The 16,823-nt window shown below is 39.8% G+C and overlaps 1 protein-coding gene across 5 annotated transcripts in view; it reads right to left on the reverse strand.

The window, feature by feature from the left end:
- Nucleotides 1-16,823, reverse strand: part of OFD1 (OFD1 centriole and centriolar satellite protein) — a 61,996-nt gene that overhangs the window by 44,626 nt on the left and 547 nt on the right. For 3 of the 5 annotated variants that reach the window (XM_034756770.1, XM_034756778.1, XM_034756761.1), the window contains exons 1-9: nucleotides 16,593-16,688; nucleotides 13,076-13,276; nucleotides 12,355-12,423; nucleotides 12,236-12,266; nucleotides 10,712-10,819; nucleotides 8,869-9,005; nucleotides 5,124-5,297; nucleotides 2,933-3,039; nucleotides 1,471-1,590 (exon numbers count right to left, since the gene is read on the reverse strand). In XM_034756770.1, coding sequence (XP_034612661.1) covers nucleotides 1,471-1,590; nucleotides 2,933-3,039; nucleotides 5,124-5,297; nucleotides 8,869-9,005; nucleotides 10,712-10,819; nucleotides 12,236-12,266; nucleotides 12,355-12,423; nucleotides 13,076-13,276; nucleotides 16,593-16,688 — 1,043 coding nt within the window. Of the gene's footprint in view, nucleotides 1-1,470; nucleotides 1,591-2,932; nucleotides 3,040-5,123; nucleotides 5,298-8,868; nucleotides 9,006-10,711; nucleotides 10,820-12,235; nucleotides 12,267-12,354; nucleotides 12,424-13,075; nucleotides 13,277-16,547; nucleotides 16,695-16,823 lie in introns of those variants that run through there. The other 2 variants (XM_034756754.1, XM_034756787.1) reach the window with 2 other exon arrangements.

The raw sequence follows: 16,823 nt of genomic DNA on the forward strand, positions 1-16,823 counted from the left end.
CACCTTTCCTCTACAATTTGAATAAATCCATGTTAGAAGAGGCAGTGCTTGCACTGTTCATTATTAGGTAATAAGTCCTGGCTGAACTTGTGGATAACCAGGTGTTTAGCCGGTGAGCGGGTTTCCGCCCTCCGCCTGGAGGGCTGATTCATTTCATTCTGTGGGCATGAACAATCATGTGCTGGGAGCACTTTCTGCAACAAAACGATCAGCAGGCCTCAGATGACCACTGCTCACATCACAAAGAGAGAGTACAAAAGAATCTCAGGCTAGGTGACATCACTTTCCACTGTCAAAAGCCCAGGAAGGGCTGCAGCTGATGCCATATACATCTCACTGCTCACTTAGATGCCTGTCCTGGCTGCTGGCCACCAAACATGAAAACTGCAAGGAAAATACACAGACAAACAATATAGGCCTCTTCCTCCATTGTCCAAATAAATCAGACCGTGACCATAGCCCAGCAAAGAAGGGAGGAGCAGAGAACACTGCTTATCCTACCCAGTCTGTGCAGCCCATCAAACCCTGCAGCCTTTATCCAGGAGAATACTCGACCTCTTCCCAATTCTTCAGCCCCAATGACTAAAGGGAGATATGAAGTTTTAGGGTCAAGATGAATATATTTTAGAAGTGAAAGTCGAGATGTTATTTTTGGGGTACAAATTGATTTATTTTTGGGTACTGCTGAATTTGGAGGGGAAAATTTTGTGAAGAGATATGGATTTTAGGTTGAGGAAAAATGGATGATTTTGGAGCAAGGCAAGATGAATTTGTGGGAGAGAAAGATGGGTCTTGCTGGACAGAGAAGGATTTTTTTGAAGGGAAAATAAGCTGGTTTACAAAGAACTTTACTTTGGTTATTTTCAGGGAGGGAGCCAGCAGAGAGGGATGGCCTATGACATTACCAGTCTGCACCAAATAGCTGATATCCAAAAAATAATTCTGGGGTAAGAAAACCCCTTTACATTTCCTTTTTTAAAAGTGTCTCATCCTGCCCCTTCTGCAAGTAACCCATGAAACTCCCTTAATACTGGCTTCATACACCTTGCCTCCTTTCAGTTCTTCAAATTGCTCAGTATTTCAGCACTGCTCATAAGAGATCTCCAATGATACTTTTCATCTGCCTGTTCAGCAGCCCTACAGATTCATGTCACTTTTTCTTCACAGATAGGGAGACTGAAAGTGTGAATTTTTAAAATTCTATAGTCTTATGGACAGAACGTCATTACATATAGTGGGTTTTTTCTACCTGTTAGAAGGCATAATTGTTTTAACTCTTTTGGTTATGAAATCTATTCATCACACTTTATAAGATAAGTAAGTCACAAACTGATTAAAATAAAAATGCTAAGTGTTATATATTCAATTCTTGCTTTTTTACAGTACTCATTGGTAATTCCCATGGCATTTTTAACATTCTATTTTCATGTGAAATATGTATTCTTTATTAGAGACAAAAGAACAAATTACTTCAGTAGTTCATTCTTAAGCTTTTGGTCGTAAGTCTCCTCAATGTTCTTCACAGCTATCTCCCGACGGCGCAGTGCATCATCAACAGCTTTATTTTTTTCTTCTTGAAGTTTCTGAGCACTGATATAATGAGAAATATACTGACACTGAGCAATTATATTTATGACATGCCAGAGTTTTCAGGAAGTTTTTTTTAATCACACAACATTTATGAAAGTCAAAAGTGTGATGGGTTAGCTTGGGGCAATTTAAAATTCTGATCAGATCTATCATTATCATTCTCTAAGAAAAATGAAAAGTGACACATACTAAGCTGTACCTGTTAAAGACACAGACTGATCAACTGTATAAAACAACCAGATTTCCAACTGCTGAAAACTGAAAGTGTTACAGGAAGGATGTTGTTTAGTTCCTCAGTTTTAGAAAGGGTGCTCAGCTCACCACTCTATCAGCACCCTCTGCTGGCTAGACAAGAAAGTAACTTTTGCTAGTGGGGAAAAAGCTTTCTTTTTTCTTGCATACAAAAACACAAGATGCTAACAGATTAGAGAATATTGGAAAGCAGGCAAGAACTAGTTTGGGTTTTTTTAATTACAGAAGAAAAACACATTTTATTAAATGTGCACTCCCAGTACGTATCATGGCAAAACCAACATTACAAATGTAAATTTGTCACTACAGTTGCCTTGTTAGTGCTGGGATTACATACTGCTTTTTAAGTTAATGACTTCAAAGCAGAAGTCCAGTTCCTCAGTCTCTCTGAAGTAGTGCCAGGCTCTTTTGCTAAGAACAAAATAGGCCTCTTAGCACAGGACGCCCCTACTGCTAGATGCAGCTGCATGATATTACTCAAATGTAGCATAACATATTTAGAGATAAATAAAACAAATTTCAATTTCATAAAAATTGCAACATCTTGAGACATGCTTTCTACAAACAAAGCAACACCACAGGTAAATGCATGACTTAGAGCAGGGGTCTCAAACACGCGGCTCACGGAGTTATTTCCTGCGGCCGCCAAGCTCCCCTCACCCGCTGCCCCCACTACCCCCCCAGCGCGCCGCACCCCCACTGCTCTGCCTACCTCCAGGTGCTTTCCTGTTTGGCGTCGCTTAGCACTTTCGGGGCGGGGGGGGGAGAGCAGGGAGCCGTGCGCTCAGGGGAGGAGGCGGAGGAGAGACAGGACGGGGTGGGGATTTGGGAAAGGGGTTGGAATAGAGGCAGTGAGTGGGCAGAGTTGGGGTAAGGACTTTGGGGAAGGGGTTGGAATGCGGGCGGGGAAGAGGTGGGAAGAGATAGGGCCTCATGGATGAGGTGGAGTGGGGGCGGGGAGGGGTGGAGGGGGGCTTTTGTATCTTTATATGAAAAGGTGTTAGTGATGCGGCCCTCGGGCCAATGTACTAGTCCTCATGTGCCCCTAGTGGTGATTTGTGTTTGAGATCCCTGACCTACAGTGACTCACAGTTCAAAACCTTCAATTCTTTGCTTCAGTTCTGCCTCTCTGGTTCTTATCATTTCAATATCTTTCAGCAGACTTTGTCTTTGTGTATAAACCTCCTTTGCTTCAATCTACAACAGAAAATATTACTTCTATTCATTTTATTTTTACACAAAAAATTGAGATTTAAATTAAAATAATTTCCAGTGAATTCATACAGAATGGCAACAGCAGCAAGACATAACAAGACACCAATGGTATAAAAATTAGAAACATAAATGCTACAGACCTCACTCCAGGAACTGGTTTGATCCTGACAAATATTTGCATAGCTTGCTGCTAGTAACAACTGATTTGCACTAACCAGGGGCTAAGTCACCAGGGGCTGCTTCCTTTATTCTACTTTATTTAGGGTTAACACACTTGAAAGTTATTACTTGCTATCAAGTAACTTATCTTTTAGAATGCTGCACAGATTCAAAAGTCACAAAACAAAACAAAAAGATTTATTTATAACACGTACAGAGTTACCACACACAAATACAAACTTTAGAATATACCAAAACTGCAAGAGAAAAAGCAAGTATAGGTAAACGTAGTTTTGCCCCTATCTTAACTAGATTAACAAAAAAGAATTAAAGAGACAAGGTAGGTGAGGTAATATCTTTTATTAGACCAACTTCTGTTCTTGAAAAAGAGAAGCTTTCAAGCTTACACAAAGCATTTGTCCAATAAAAGATATTACCTCATTCACCTTGTCTCGCTCATATGCTGGGACCAACACTGCATACAAAAAAATTATATATATATATATATATGAAACTTTAAAAAACCCTGATAAATGTAGTTAACAGAGAAAATGCACTCTGTATTCTTGCTTTAAAACTAAACTTTCTTCAAAATACTGGTTCCATTAGCAGCTACCTCCAATTCTACATTCTAGACTATCCAAACCAAACAATTCCTTCTAAAAGAATCTTCCCTATGATCATAATGGCAATACAGGGTGTCACATCTACAGCCCTATTCTTACTAATAAAAAAACCTCTCTGTAGTTCTTAGCTTTAAAAAGAAACAAATTATGTGCCTCTGCAGAAAGGCTAAGAGCATGAAGACTGAATGATCTTTTTATCCCAAAGGTGGTCCCATCAAATTTGCAAATCAGGTGCATTATGCAAGTGTCGGAAGAGTTGGAACAGCCACTGTCTCCTGTTCCTGTGTTTTGGATAACTAGAGGAATTTCATTTCCGACCCTTTTCCTGAAATTACATTCTTCTACTAAAAAGATCTACGTGATCTTTTATCTGCAATACACAACCATTTAGCTCAGTGGAGCTGCTGGTCTTTTTGCTGGGACAACCAGCAAGTAAATGAAGTATGTACTTGGTCTCAAAGATCAAAAGCTGACAATAGCACCCACAATTATTTTGTTTAGTAAAGAACAGAGCAGATCCAAGACAGCAACACGGTGGCAGGCAAAGTTCTTTGTAATCAAGAGAAAAGTAATAAACATTGGGAAGAACAATCTGAACCACACATACACATTTTTGGATTCTAAATTAACAGCGGATTAAATTACCACTCTGGAAAAAGACCTAGAAGTCATGGACTCACACATCTGATCACTGCATGACAGTGGCCAAAAATACAAACAGCACCTTGGGTTATATTAAAAAGGATAACAAATACCGAATAGATTATAATGTAATTATATACATGAATGGTATGTCCACACCATGAATATTGTGTTCTAGTTTATTTATATTTTTTTCTATTTCAACTTCTAAAAAGAAAACTACAATAAGCAAAACAAAAAAATCACACAATCCATAATAAAAAGAAAAGAAAAACCTATAAAGTAGCCATCTAGGACTGCCATTAAAAAAATCCTGAATACTCTGAAAGGAGAATAGGGATTCATACATGTAACAATATCTATATTATATTGCAGTCTTCTTCTGCAGCACTGCTGCTGCTCCAATCTATTTACATATTTATACCATGCTCATCACCATTGTCACTGAGAACCTGAAATCACTAAACATGCCAATCTGTGTGGTGCTTTCCTGATGTGGGACTAAGAAAGAACTATTGAACTCTTTTTCACTTATGACGCAGTAGGATCTGAATGTAGTTCCTTCAAAGATCAAAGGGCAATTTCATTAACTAACTGAACCACTTAGCACTGGATCCAATTATTATTTTTAAACATTACCTCCTGTTGTTTTTGAAGTCTTTCAATAGCATTCTTTTCACGAGCAATCAGAGCCTCAGACTTGGCTTGGTTTGTCCTTTCAAACTCTCGACGCAAATCAGAAACTTCTTTCTGGCATTGTGCTTTCTCTTCTATTCTGATCTTTGCTATTTCAACCTCTTTGAAATGTTGTAACTGTTACATGTAAGAGAAGAACCAAGTAAATATTCCTCACTTGATCACAAAAAAAGAAACAAAATCCACTCTTCCAGGTTAAATTTGATGTTCAGACATATGCATTTACTTGCAAATCGCTTGTTTACACTGTTGATCACTGTAGCATACTGAATTCCCTTTGAGAAACTATCCAGAAATGTCTAATTAAATGTGTTAATCTTTGTAGTCTATGTATGTAAACTTCTCTGTGATAAAAGTACCTTTGAAGATATATGATTGACATGTCTTACATATTTACACCTTCCATCTAGGATCTCAAAGCAGATTACAAAATAGATAATAGCATCCTTAGGCATAAGTAAGCTAGATATAGAGCATTACACTAAAGGGGTTACCACTGCTCTCTGTGCTTAAGTTGTGTCATTTTTTTACTCACTCCTGTACATGCAGAAGGAAACAGTTGGGAACAGAGCAAGAGATGAGGTAAGGCAGCTAATTAAATATCCCACTCTCCAACCTGACGTTCCATGACTGGCAAATAAAGAACACCACATTCCCTAATTCTTCTTCTGACTGGGTCTCCATTCTCGCCCCATTCCCAAAGAACCATGTTTGCCTGGTGGTGGGGTCAAAGGCAGAAGCAGGCCTGCCTTGAACTGCTAATGCCCACTGGAAGTCAGTCTTTTGGACATGGAGCAGATGTGGGCCAGAGAAAGAGGAGTCATTCTCAGCCAGAGAATTCTGAGCACTATTGGAAAACTGTGTGAATACAAACTTAGGGGTCTGTTTGAGTATGTATGAGAAAGAGGGACCATTTCTGCCTAGGGAAGAGAAAGTGTGAGAGTGTACATATACGAGTGGGAGGGAAAGAAAATAAATGGGATTGTAAGGATGCATAAGAGAAAGAGAGAGAGAAAATGGATGAGAGAGTGCAAGTGTGAGAGAATGAATGGGAGTACTAAATGAAAGAGAATAGGGAAAATGTGAAAACAGAGGGAAGACAGAAGTTAGATAGGAAGAAAGCATAGCCTGAGACCTCTGACCAGGGAATTAGGGCCTATGCACAAACTTGTACTGAGTTAGTTAAACCACGTGCAACCCCAAGTGTGGAGACACTTCAAATTGTTTATAAATGGCTTATACTGGTTTAATTTACACTTTAAGGAATCAATTTAAACTAAATTGCTATAAGCCATTTCTAAACTGATTTATGATTGTCCACACAAAGGGTTGCACCAATTTAACTAAACCAATGCAAACGTTTCTACACAAAAACTTGCCCAAGCCTTTAATGACAGTAAAATCATGTCTATATTGGGGAATTATACACAAAAAATCCCCACTAGTGCTACCACTAACTCAGCTGATGTAAACAAGGAAGTTCTGATCTATTTACCTCCCTAAAGAAAGATGATACAAGAAGTTTGCTTATATTGTATCCCTGTGTCTAACAGCAGCTCTCAAGGGATCTGTTGCAGACATGTTGTCCAAAGGGATTTTTTGTTAAACTTGAGGTAATTATATTACCTCATTATTAATTATCTAATTATATAAAATTAGGTGTTTTTGGGTTATAACATAAAAAACAAAAATGAATTATTATTTATTCCGACTGCCTTTTTATTTCACCATGACATTAAGATATGGCTGAACTTTGAAAGTTGATACTTTGCATATAGTGTTTAGCAAAAGAAGTGACTTTATAAAGGAAAGGGGGAAGTTTAAATTCTGATTAAAATCTGAGCCTGTTCAGCGGGCACATAGTTTTAGCACAACCTAATGAAGTCCCAGTCCTTTTGTAATATTTCACAGAGGACCCTATCTTAACACAACATCAGGGTTGCAACATTAACTTGACCATGCTCCACACATGTAATATTTTCCATTTCTGTTTTTCTTATTAAATGTGTACCATAATACCTACAGTATGGTAATTGTTTCCAAATCAATATTGTGGTAAGAAGCTTAAAACTTTTCCTAATACTTGAATTATTTATTTTATGTGACTTTTTTGCATTGAATTTTCTTGTTTTTAAGAAAAAGGGGACAGTGTTTAATAAAGATTGCATTTAGGTCCCAATTATGCTTTGAAGCTTGAACTTCAGTGAGGCTCATAGGAACAGAGAATGGTGAATTGCCTATTATTGCTGTTATTGTTTAGATTATATCAATTCAGTTTATTTTTAATATAATCTTAAAATTTGCAAAATATTGTAGACTGCAGACAAAAACTGCAAGAGATCCTAAAATCATGGGATCCACAATATTTTTCACATTTTATGATTTTTCTATTCTCCAAGAAAAGGCAGTGCTGTTTTGGAGGCTTTTGCTATGTATTTTGGTGAGATATTTTCTGAGTCTCTCATGCAATTTATTTCATTTGCAGCCCCCATATCTAAAATGCTGAGACGAGAGAATGTTAGGATACAATTAAAAGCAACTAAACAACAAAAGCCCTAAAATTAAGACTGCCCCCACAAAAATGTATTCATAGAAAAATTTCTAATGAAGTTTCTTTGTAATCATTCACAAACAAAACTGGACTTAGAATGAAAATACATGTTTAAAAAAGATAAGAAATGCTGACATTAAAGAATCATCATGTTTCCCATAACTCATACTTCCCTTTCTAATAGATTACGGGTAGCACAGAAAAACATGTTGACTTATAACACTGAAATATAAAAAGAAGACTCATTAATAGTAAGAATAAGAGCTTTGATAATTATAAATCTTTCAAAATGTAGCTATGTATAGTGAATGAGTGCAGATGAGGTAACACTTAGGCCAAGGCTTTGGTGGCATGAGTGTGGTTTTGCCAATTCTTCTTTTACACAAAATTGCTAATCTCTTTAACATGTTACTGCTAACAAAGGTAACACGTGGTGTTGGAAGTAGTAAGTAAACGAGACACAAACATGTAATGATAAATTTAAAAAAAAAACTTTTCCTAGGAAGACTCAGGGCAGGGTGACACAAAAACAAACTGCAAAACCAGCAACTGCAAAACCAGCAGGGAAAAATGCAGAAGTTGGGTAACTGAATCTTGTGCATGCGTAATGTATGGGTTACTTAAAATCCAAAAGGTTGATGTGCTAAAAGCTGACTGGATAAAGATTAAGTAATCTGCAATGTAGAAATGTATAAAAGACCTACGGGCCCATGTTCACTAACTGGAGAAACACCAGACCAGAAACTGAAGAATGGGACTGAAGAACCAGAAAAACGGGTCAGAGAGGCGACGACTATCATAGAAGATGGCCCAGAATGTGGTCCCTTTGGCCCATTTACCAATTCTGTGTTCTCTGTTATTTGTCTGACACAAATGTAGGTCTGGATCTATATATGACAACGATTCTGTCTGAAATTGTATAAATAAAGGGAAAAATTGACTAAGCCTAAATTGGGCGGATTTACGACTCAGTTTCCCAACTTTTACCTCCTACAGAGAACATGTAGTTTTTGCACATATAATAGATTGGCATGACTCATTTCTGATTCAAAATTATTAGCAGCATTACAAATTTGCAAAATAAAATGAACACTTCCCCATCCCTCATTTCCATGACAATTTATTTCTGGGTTATACCTTTTCAGACATTTCTGCTTGAAGCTGGTCCTCTATTTCTTTTCGATATTCAATGAGTTTCACTTCTAAAGACTCAAATTTCTGATGTTGGGGATAAATGTCTGCAAACTGTTCATCAATCAGCTGAAGTTTTTCAACTATATAAAGAATAATGCAATGTACCATCACACAGAAATATTACATTTAGTAACGCTGTTGCTCCTACCCAAGATTTTAGGGGTCCTTGTAGGTTTTAACTATCCATGCCTAGCTTCTACTGAGAAGCTACCAAGGAAGCAGTGAAAAGAAATGGTCACTTAAGACCTGAAAAGTGTGGACATACAACAACATGATTGGAAACAAGCCACCTAGGTACTTTACAATATGGCACGTGGTCCAACTACACCTCTACCCGGATATAACACGACCCGATATAACGCAGTAAATCAGAGCTCCAGTGGGGGTGGGACTGCGCGCTCCAGCGGATCAAAGCAAATTCAATATAACGTGGTTTCACCTATAACGCGGTAAGATTTTTTGGCTCCCGAGGACAGAGTTATATCGGGGTAGAGGTGTAATTGTTTATGTGCAAAAAGTTGGAGGTGGTCTTTAAATAAAGCAATCAGGATAACTGGTTAGGATTGTAGCCAACCTCTCTCATTGTTCTCCCAAGTAAAGTGAGTGCCTGAGGAGAATTGGGCAAGAGGAGATAAAGGAGCCTGAAACCAGATGGCACCTTCCTGCCCCACAACTGCTGCATATTACCCCCGGAGATGGAATCTCATCAGCTACTAATACAGACATGAAGCTCTGATTTCAAAGAACAGGTGCCTGTAAATTATATTGTATAACTAACTTCAGTAACAACACATTCCAATGAATAAATCTACTAGACGGTTTTTAGTAATGCAATTACCAGTATGTTCAATTTCTGTCTTATGCTTTGATTTTTGGCACTGGAAACAATTAATAAGTTATATTATAATTAGAGCTGGGCAAAAACAATTTGCTTATCCAACAAAAATTTTCAAGATCTCAAAAAATGTTCTTGTTCTGCATCAGGGCAAAACTTTAGAGATCTTTAGATTTTTTTTCCATGAAGAAACAAGAGAAAGATATACATACATCAGAATAGCAAATGGCCCAGTGGTTAGGGCACTCACATGGGTTGTAGGAGATGTAGGGACTGAATGAATTTTGTTATGTGCACCAATATGGAGGTGGTGTGTGGCAGGGCTGTGGATGAGGGGTTCGGGGTGCAGGAGGGGGCTCAGAGCTGGGGCAGAGGGTTGGAATGCGGGAGGGTGAGGGCTCTGAGATGGGGCCGAGGATGAGGGGTTTGGGGTGCAAGAGTGAGTGCCCTTATTACTGAGCTATTGACTATTCTGAGGTGCAGGAGTTGGGTCTCTCATTTTCACCAGATGTTTCATCCTGGATCTCAGGAAAGTTTCCTTAAAAAAATGATACGTTCCTGCAAAGAGTTTCATTTTCAATTAACTGGTATTTTCCACCTGCCTCCCCCCCCCAAAAAAAACAACAAAAAACACACACACACACACACACAAAATTTAAAACTCCTAAATAACTCTAATAATAAATGTCCTTAAACTAAAAATTATTTAGGCATCTGCTCTTTGAGGTGTATAATACTAAAAATAATACATCTAGGATGGAAGTATGGATTTGTTTTCGTATCAGCTGAATACATAAGAAACTATTTGAACTGAAGACCCAAATCACAGCAAACCTTTTGTCTTACACTTTCCCTGCCTTATTTTAGAATACCAGAGAGGGATGCAATCAGGCATGGGCAAGTGCTGAAAGGATACAGTACTGAGCTAGCTGAGGAAAAAGCTCCATTTACCAAGAGATTCTCTGTAAGGAGGTATTGAGATTGTCTGAGTTTCTGTGTTGCGACTTTCCTTACATAGGTGATGCTCTGTCAGCTCCATTAACATCTGTATAAGAAAACCTTAGAGATACAGTATGTTAGTTACTTTTCTCTTCCACAACAAACTGAAATTTGAAGGCAGAGATAACTCAAAAAAAAACCCTAAACAGTGAGAGGATGAAATTATTGCCAAAGAACACAAGAAATCATTCAATAAAATCAATGTAAAAATTCTAACAAGTATATTAATAGCAAGCATGCTCGATCTCCCATAATCAGCATACCTAGACCATTTCTGCTACTTTTACCACCAAACTCATTGAGGGAGCAGATTACAGTCATCACCAATACCTGAAATCAACAAGAGCTGCAGGTGTTTGGTGTTTCTGAAAATCAAGCCACTTTTTTTTTAGGTGTCTAAATACAGATTTAGAACCCTAACGTTGGGACCAGATGTGAAAATTGTGCCCTATATAAGCCACAGACAAATAAAATGAAAGTTTATCTTGGTGCAAGCCTAAGTTCCCTCCAAGCTGTGTGGCTACGCAGCAAGCGATCAAGGGCCACGCAGGTGGGGAGAGGCGCCCCTCCCCCAGCCCAGCCTCGCCAGAGCTCCTGCAGCCAGGGAGAGGCTCCTCTCCCTGGGCCTGGTCCAGCCCCGCTGGAGCTGCCGCAGCAGGGGAGAGGCAACCCTCTCCCTAGCCTAGTCCCACTGGAGCTGCCCAGCCTAGCCTAGCCCCGCTGGAGCTGCCATGACTATGGCGAGGCGCCTCTCCCCCAGCCGGAGCTGCTGCAGCTGGGGAGAGTTACCTCTCACCCAGCCCCGAGCTCCTGTGGCAAGAGAGGACGGGGGAGTCTTCTTTCCCCAACACAGCCCTGGGGCAGCCTGCACCCCAAACCCCTCATCCTCGGCCCCATCTCAGAGCCCTCACCCTCCCGCACTCCAACCCTCTGCCCCAGCTCTGAGCCCCCTCCTGCACCCCGAACCCCTCATCCCCAGCCCCGCCACACACCACCTCCATATTGGTGCACATAACAAAATTAATTGAGCACATGGACGTAAAAAATTAGAGGGAACATTAGTGCTGGCCCGTACACAGTATATGAATGCAATTGAATAGAAAATAATGCAGAACATCTAAATTCCCCAGAGGGTCTTTGGAAGTTTTACATTCATCAGGATTTAAGGTTTTAATTTTTTTATTTATAATACTGGAATTTTTAATTTTTTTGCTTGGAGTTGAGGTTTAACATTTCATACATGCCACAAATTGGGAAAACCCCAATAGAAGCATAAGAGTCACTAAACTAAATAATCATAAATACTTTTTAAGAATCAAACATTTAATCAAATGTATTCAGTATCTAGGTACAATAAAACAAAGTGAGCTTCTATTGCTCATATGATATTATAAACTAAGCTATCAAGGAAAAGGGGAAATTTTAGGGGAAGTGGATGATTCATTATATGCCTAATATGTAAATATAATGTCATACCTTTTTTGTTCTCTTTTTGAGCTCCTGAAGTCTGTATGGAGAAAAAGATAAGATTATTATTCTGTGTATTCAATCATAAATTATAATTGAAGTAAGAGTTACCGAATCAAAATCATTACCAATGACTTGTAAAGACTGGATTTTGGATGGATCCTAATTAGCTGCAGAAGATCTTGCATAGTAAACACCTTTTTAAAAAAGAAAGGCAAAAAAAAATAATCAAAATTTTAAGACCATTACAAGTAATTAACCTGTTTTTCTGCTGCTGTTTTTACCTGCTGTGGTAAAGAGATCCACCTTGGATGTGCTACACTCGAGACAGATTTGATCCACCACTTTATCACACAAAGACCAGTTGTGGAACAGGGCTAAGGCTGTCTGGCTCCTATATGTGAGCTAACTGGCAGTCAGGGATATCTCTTGAGAGAATGCCCTTCCACAGCTCAAGAACATTCCAATGAAGGAAGAAAGACTCTGTTTCATCAGTCTTGTCAATGTAAAAGACTATATCCCAATTATCTGTTTGAATCAAGGCTACCTTTTAGAATACAAAGTTGCAGAACACTCACCATCTATACAACACTTGTAGTGTCACTGACACTACAGACCAAGTATTCTGAGTGTGGAACCCCTTTATCTGGGCACTTAACAGTTATAATTTGGACTAGAAGTTTCAAACGAATATGGAACTCGCAAGCCTTGAAACTACTAGGTGAACCCTTGGCTCTTCCTTTGCACAGAGGATTTTTAAAATTATATTGGAAGGATCAGTTAACAATTGCAAAGTCCTATATGAATATCATCTTTCACATCCCTTGCATAGTAAATTATAGAGCTCACCTTCTCCTTTTCTAATCCACTTTCTGGATAGAAAACAGAAAGTGAATATTCATAGCCACAACTGCGCAGGTGATCTGCCACGAGGCTGTTGGAAGCTCCAATTAACAATGAACTGCCTTCACTGGACACTGGTTGTGGCTGAAGTTCTCCACTTAAAATTGGATGCATCAGTTCATGGATTAGCTGGTTTCGGAGCTGCGTCTGGTGAAAACAGAAATTCAACAACAGAAAGAGAAAACTCTGGAATTTTTTGCTTTCCTGAAGCCATACAGATTCAACGTATTAAATTTAAAAGTCTGATGTAAAGAAACAAAAAGAAAAAAATTCTAATTTAAGGTTGGCTCTTATAGAATTTAGCAAATTGCTCAGGACACCAGGTCTATCATCCTCAACTATTTCTAAAGGTGCCTAGGGGTCTTTAACTTCCACTCCAATAATTATTAGAGATTGGGCTAAAATGACCTATTTATCCTCATCCAAAAGACATACACTTGTATCATCCTCAAAGCTCTGCAAGGATGCAATTTAAATTTCAAAATTGATGTTAATTGCTTTTCCCATTCTCCCCCTTCTCTTCCTGCTACTGCCTCGGGGTACGTCTACACTACAAGCGTTATAGTGGTACAACTGCTGTACTGCAACTATGCTAATGACTACAGCAACAGATGTGGTTTTTCCATCACTGTAGTAAGAGGCAGTAGCTAGGTTGATGGAAGAATTCTTCCAGCGACCTAGCTGCGTCTACAGTGGGGGTTAGGTTGACCTAATTAGAGCGCACAGGGCATGAAATTTTTCCCAGCCCTGAGAGAGTTAGCGAGATCAACCTACGTTTCAGGTGTAAACCAGGCCTAACTGCAGCATATTCAATTACAGCTTATTTGAAAAATTCACTAGTCCTCTAAATGACAGGCCAAGAAGTTGCTGCAGAGAAGAGGGAAAAGGGAGCAGAGTGGTCTAGGCACTACTAGTCCTTTTGCAGATGGAGCGGGGGCGGGGGGACTAGGGAGCCACGCAACTGGACTATCTAGTTCTTTCTCACAGAGACAGGTAAATGGAGTAAAGATTATATGAATGCAGAAATGTTTGAGACTAGGAAAGATGGATGGTACAAGGTACAAAAGAGAAGTAGATGACAGAGAAAAATTGTGGAAAAAAGGAAAAACAGAAAATATAGGGAAAGTGAAAACACAAGGGAAAGAAAGAGACAAGGAAACAACATACACAAAATGTCGAGAAAAATACACTTGAGTCCTGATGGGACTCAAAAGATCTGGGTTCAACTCGCAGCTCTGCTTCCTCTGTGACCACTGGGCAAAGCACTTAAACTCATCATGCTTCAGTTGTCCCTCCATTACATGGGAATAATATTTCCTTTTCCCCCATCCCTTATCTGGTTATCTATTTAAAGTGTGTGCCCTCTGGGGCAGGTACTGTTTACTGTGTGTATGTACAGTGCTTAGCACAACGGAACCCTGATGTCCTCTGGGGCCACTAGGCACTATAATTATTATTGTGACTTATTACAGGGGAGAAAAAGTAGCTGGAGTGTTTGGAGCCCCTGCTACATCAGAAGCATTGCCCCCAACAGTCAGGCTTTACGAGGAACAGATCCAATTTAGACACCATTTTGGCCATCCTCTTGTTGTTGGAGATACACTGCAAGTTCAAGAAGCCTCTGCACGTGGCATATGTCAATCTTAAGGCTGCATTAGATTCTGCTGACCGAGTCCAATTATGGAAGGCCTTGAAGGACATCGATGTCCCAACCACTCTGCAGAACTTGATTAGCGAGCTGCATAACGGAACCACTGCCCGTATACGTCTTGGGAATCTGATGTTGGCACCTTTTAAATCAGTATCTGGTGTCAGGTAGGTCTGTGACTGGGCCCCTGCACTCTTCTGTCAGGCAATGGATTTCATAAAGCAGCATTCTGTCAGATCCATAGGAATTAAGACTGGCAATCTCTCACGCTCAGATCTTGATTTATGTGGATGATGTTCTAGTACAGAGCCCCGACAGGTTTCACGAGGCACTCTGTCCAGCAAATGGAGGAGCTGGCTAAGAATGGCCTCCATGTTTCACGGTCAAAGACAAAGTTGCAAAATCTAGGATTAAGTCCATCAGTGACGCCAAACTCTTTGAAAAATGAAACTGTCAAATCAGTCTCCAGTTTTTGCTATTTGGGTTTTATATTCACCAGTTCCTCCAACTCTCACACAGAGGTTCTCCACTGGATTGGCATGCAGCTTTTGCCATGGGTCGTTTACAATATATTGGAATCAATATAATCTCAGCACGACAACTAAGTTCAGGATCTATCCTCTCTGAGCCGCAGTACGGTTGTGAAACATGGACACTATGCCACCCAAACTGGGCAAAGCTTGAGGATTTCCACACAAAATTCCGTCATATATTGGGTATAACGTGGAATGACTTAATTTGTAATGCAGATGTTTACGGTCACTCCTGTCTACACACTACTGGGGCCATTGTCCGCAGACAGCGTCTTACATTTTATGGACAGGTTGCGAGAATGCCACAAGACGTTCTGGCAAATGCCACTCTCCTGGTGGCTTGTAACAGCTGGGATAAACTTCCACCAACCGAGGGGTGGAGCAGGTCGAGACAAAGACCCCATATTATATGGGTGCATCATGTCTGTTCCAATTTTGGACTCTCGGCCCATCAAGCCCTTGTGGCTGCACAGAAATGGACCAAATGGCGAACGATTGTTATGGCCGACCGTTCAACTATGCGTTCAAGAAGCAGAAGAAGAGAAAAAGTATCATGAAATCAGGAAGAAAGATTATAAAAGGGAGAAATAAGTTAAATTTTAAAAATTAAATATTTTATAATTAAATACTCTATATTATAAAGAGAAGACAACTATTTTATCCTTAAATGAGCAGCAGGAAGATGGCATAAGAATGGCCATATTGAATTAGACCAAAGGTCCATCGAGCCCAGTATCCTGTCTTCTGATAGTGTCCAATGCCAGGTGCGCCAGAGGGAATGAACAGAACAGGTAATCATCAAGTGATCCATCCCCTGTCACCCATTCCCGGCTTCTAGCAAACAGAATCTAGGGACACCATCCCTGCCCATCCTGGCTAATACCATGACAGCACAAGTATTTTCATTTTGGCTGGTGGATTTAATTGAAAGATAAATAAGTGACAGGTAAATGTTTCTAGACAAGAAATAAACTATTTACACTCCTAACGAAGGCTACGGTCCCACAAGCCAATCCATGCAGGTGGGCATTTGCACCTGTGTGAAACCCTCTTGCATCTGGCAGGGCTTCATGCAGACAAAGTTACACATGGATCAGCTTGCAGAATTAGGGCCAAAATATGCATTTTCCTTGAGAGAAAAGATCATGTAACAAAAAAAGGTTTGTCTACCATGGATTTCTCTGTTGTGAAACACAGCCTACTGTTTTCAATGCCAGATAGCCATATAGAAACATACGTGAGGCAAGTGCTATGTAACACTTGCTTAAAACAAAACACACACCTTAAGTGTGTCCAAAACACCTCTGTTCTTAAATGTCTGATACAGTCTTTTTCGGAGTTCGTCTTGGGACAACGCTTGAAATTCAGAAGAAGCCATCCTGAGCTAAAATGTTACAAAACACCATTACTCTTCTCCCCAGCAGATACCCCAGAAGCCCCCCCCAGCACAGCTCTATTGAACAGGTGGGGCCCAACAGGCCCTGTCACACTGCACCATTTACACCTCCCCGGT

The sequence above is a fragment of the Trachemys scripta genome, chromosome 1, assembly GCF_013100865.1.
Source record: "Trachemys scripta elegans isolate TJP31775 chromosome 1, CAS_Tse_1.0, whole genome shotgun sequence".
Classification (NCBI taxonomy): Eukaryota; Metazoa; Chordata; order Testudines; family Emydidae; genus Trachemys; species Trachemys scripta.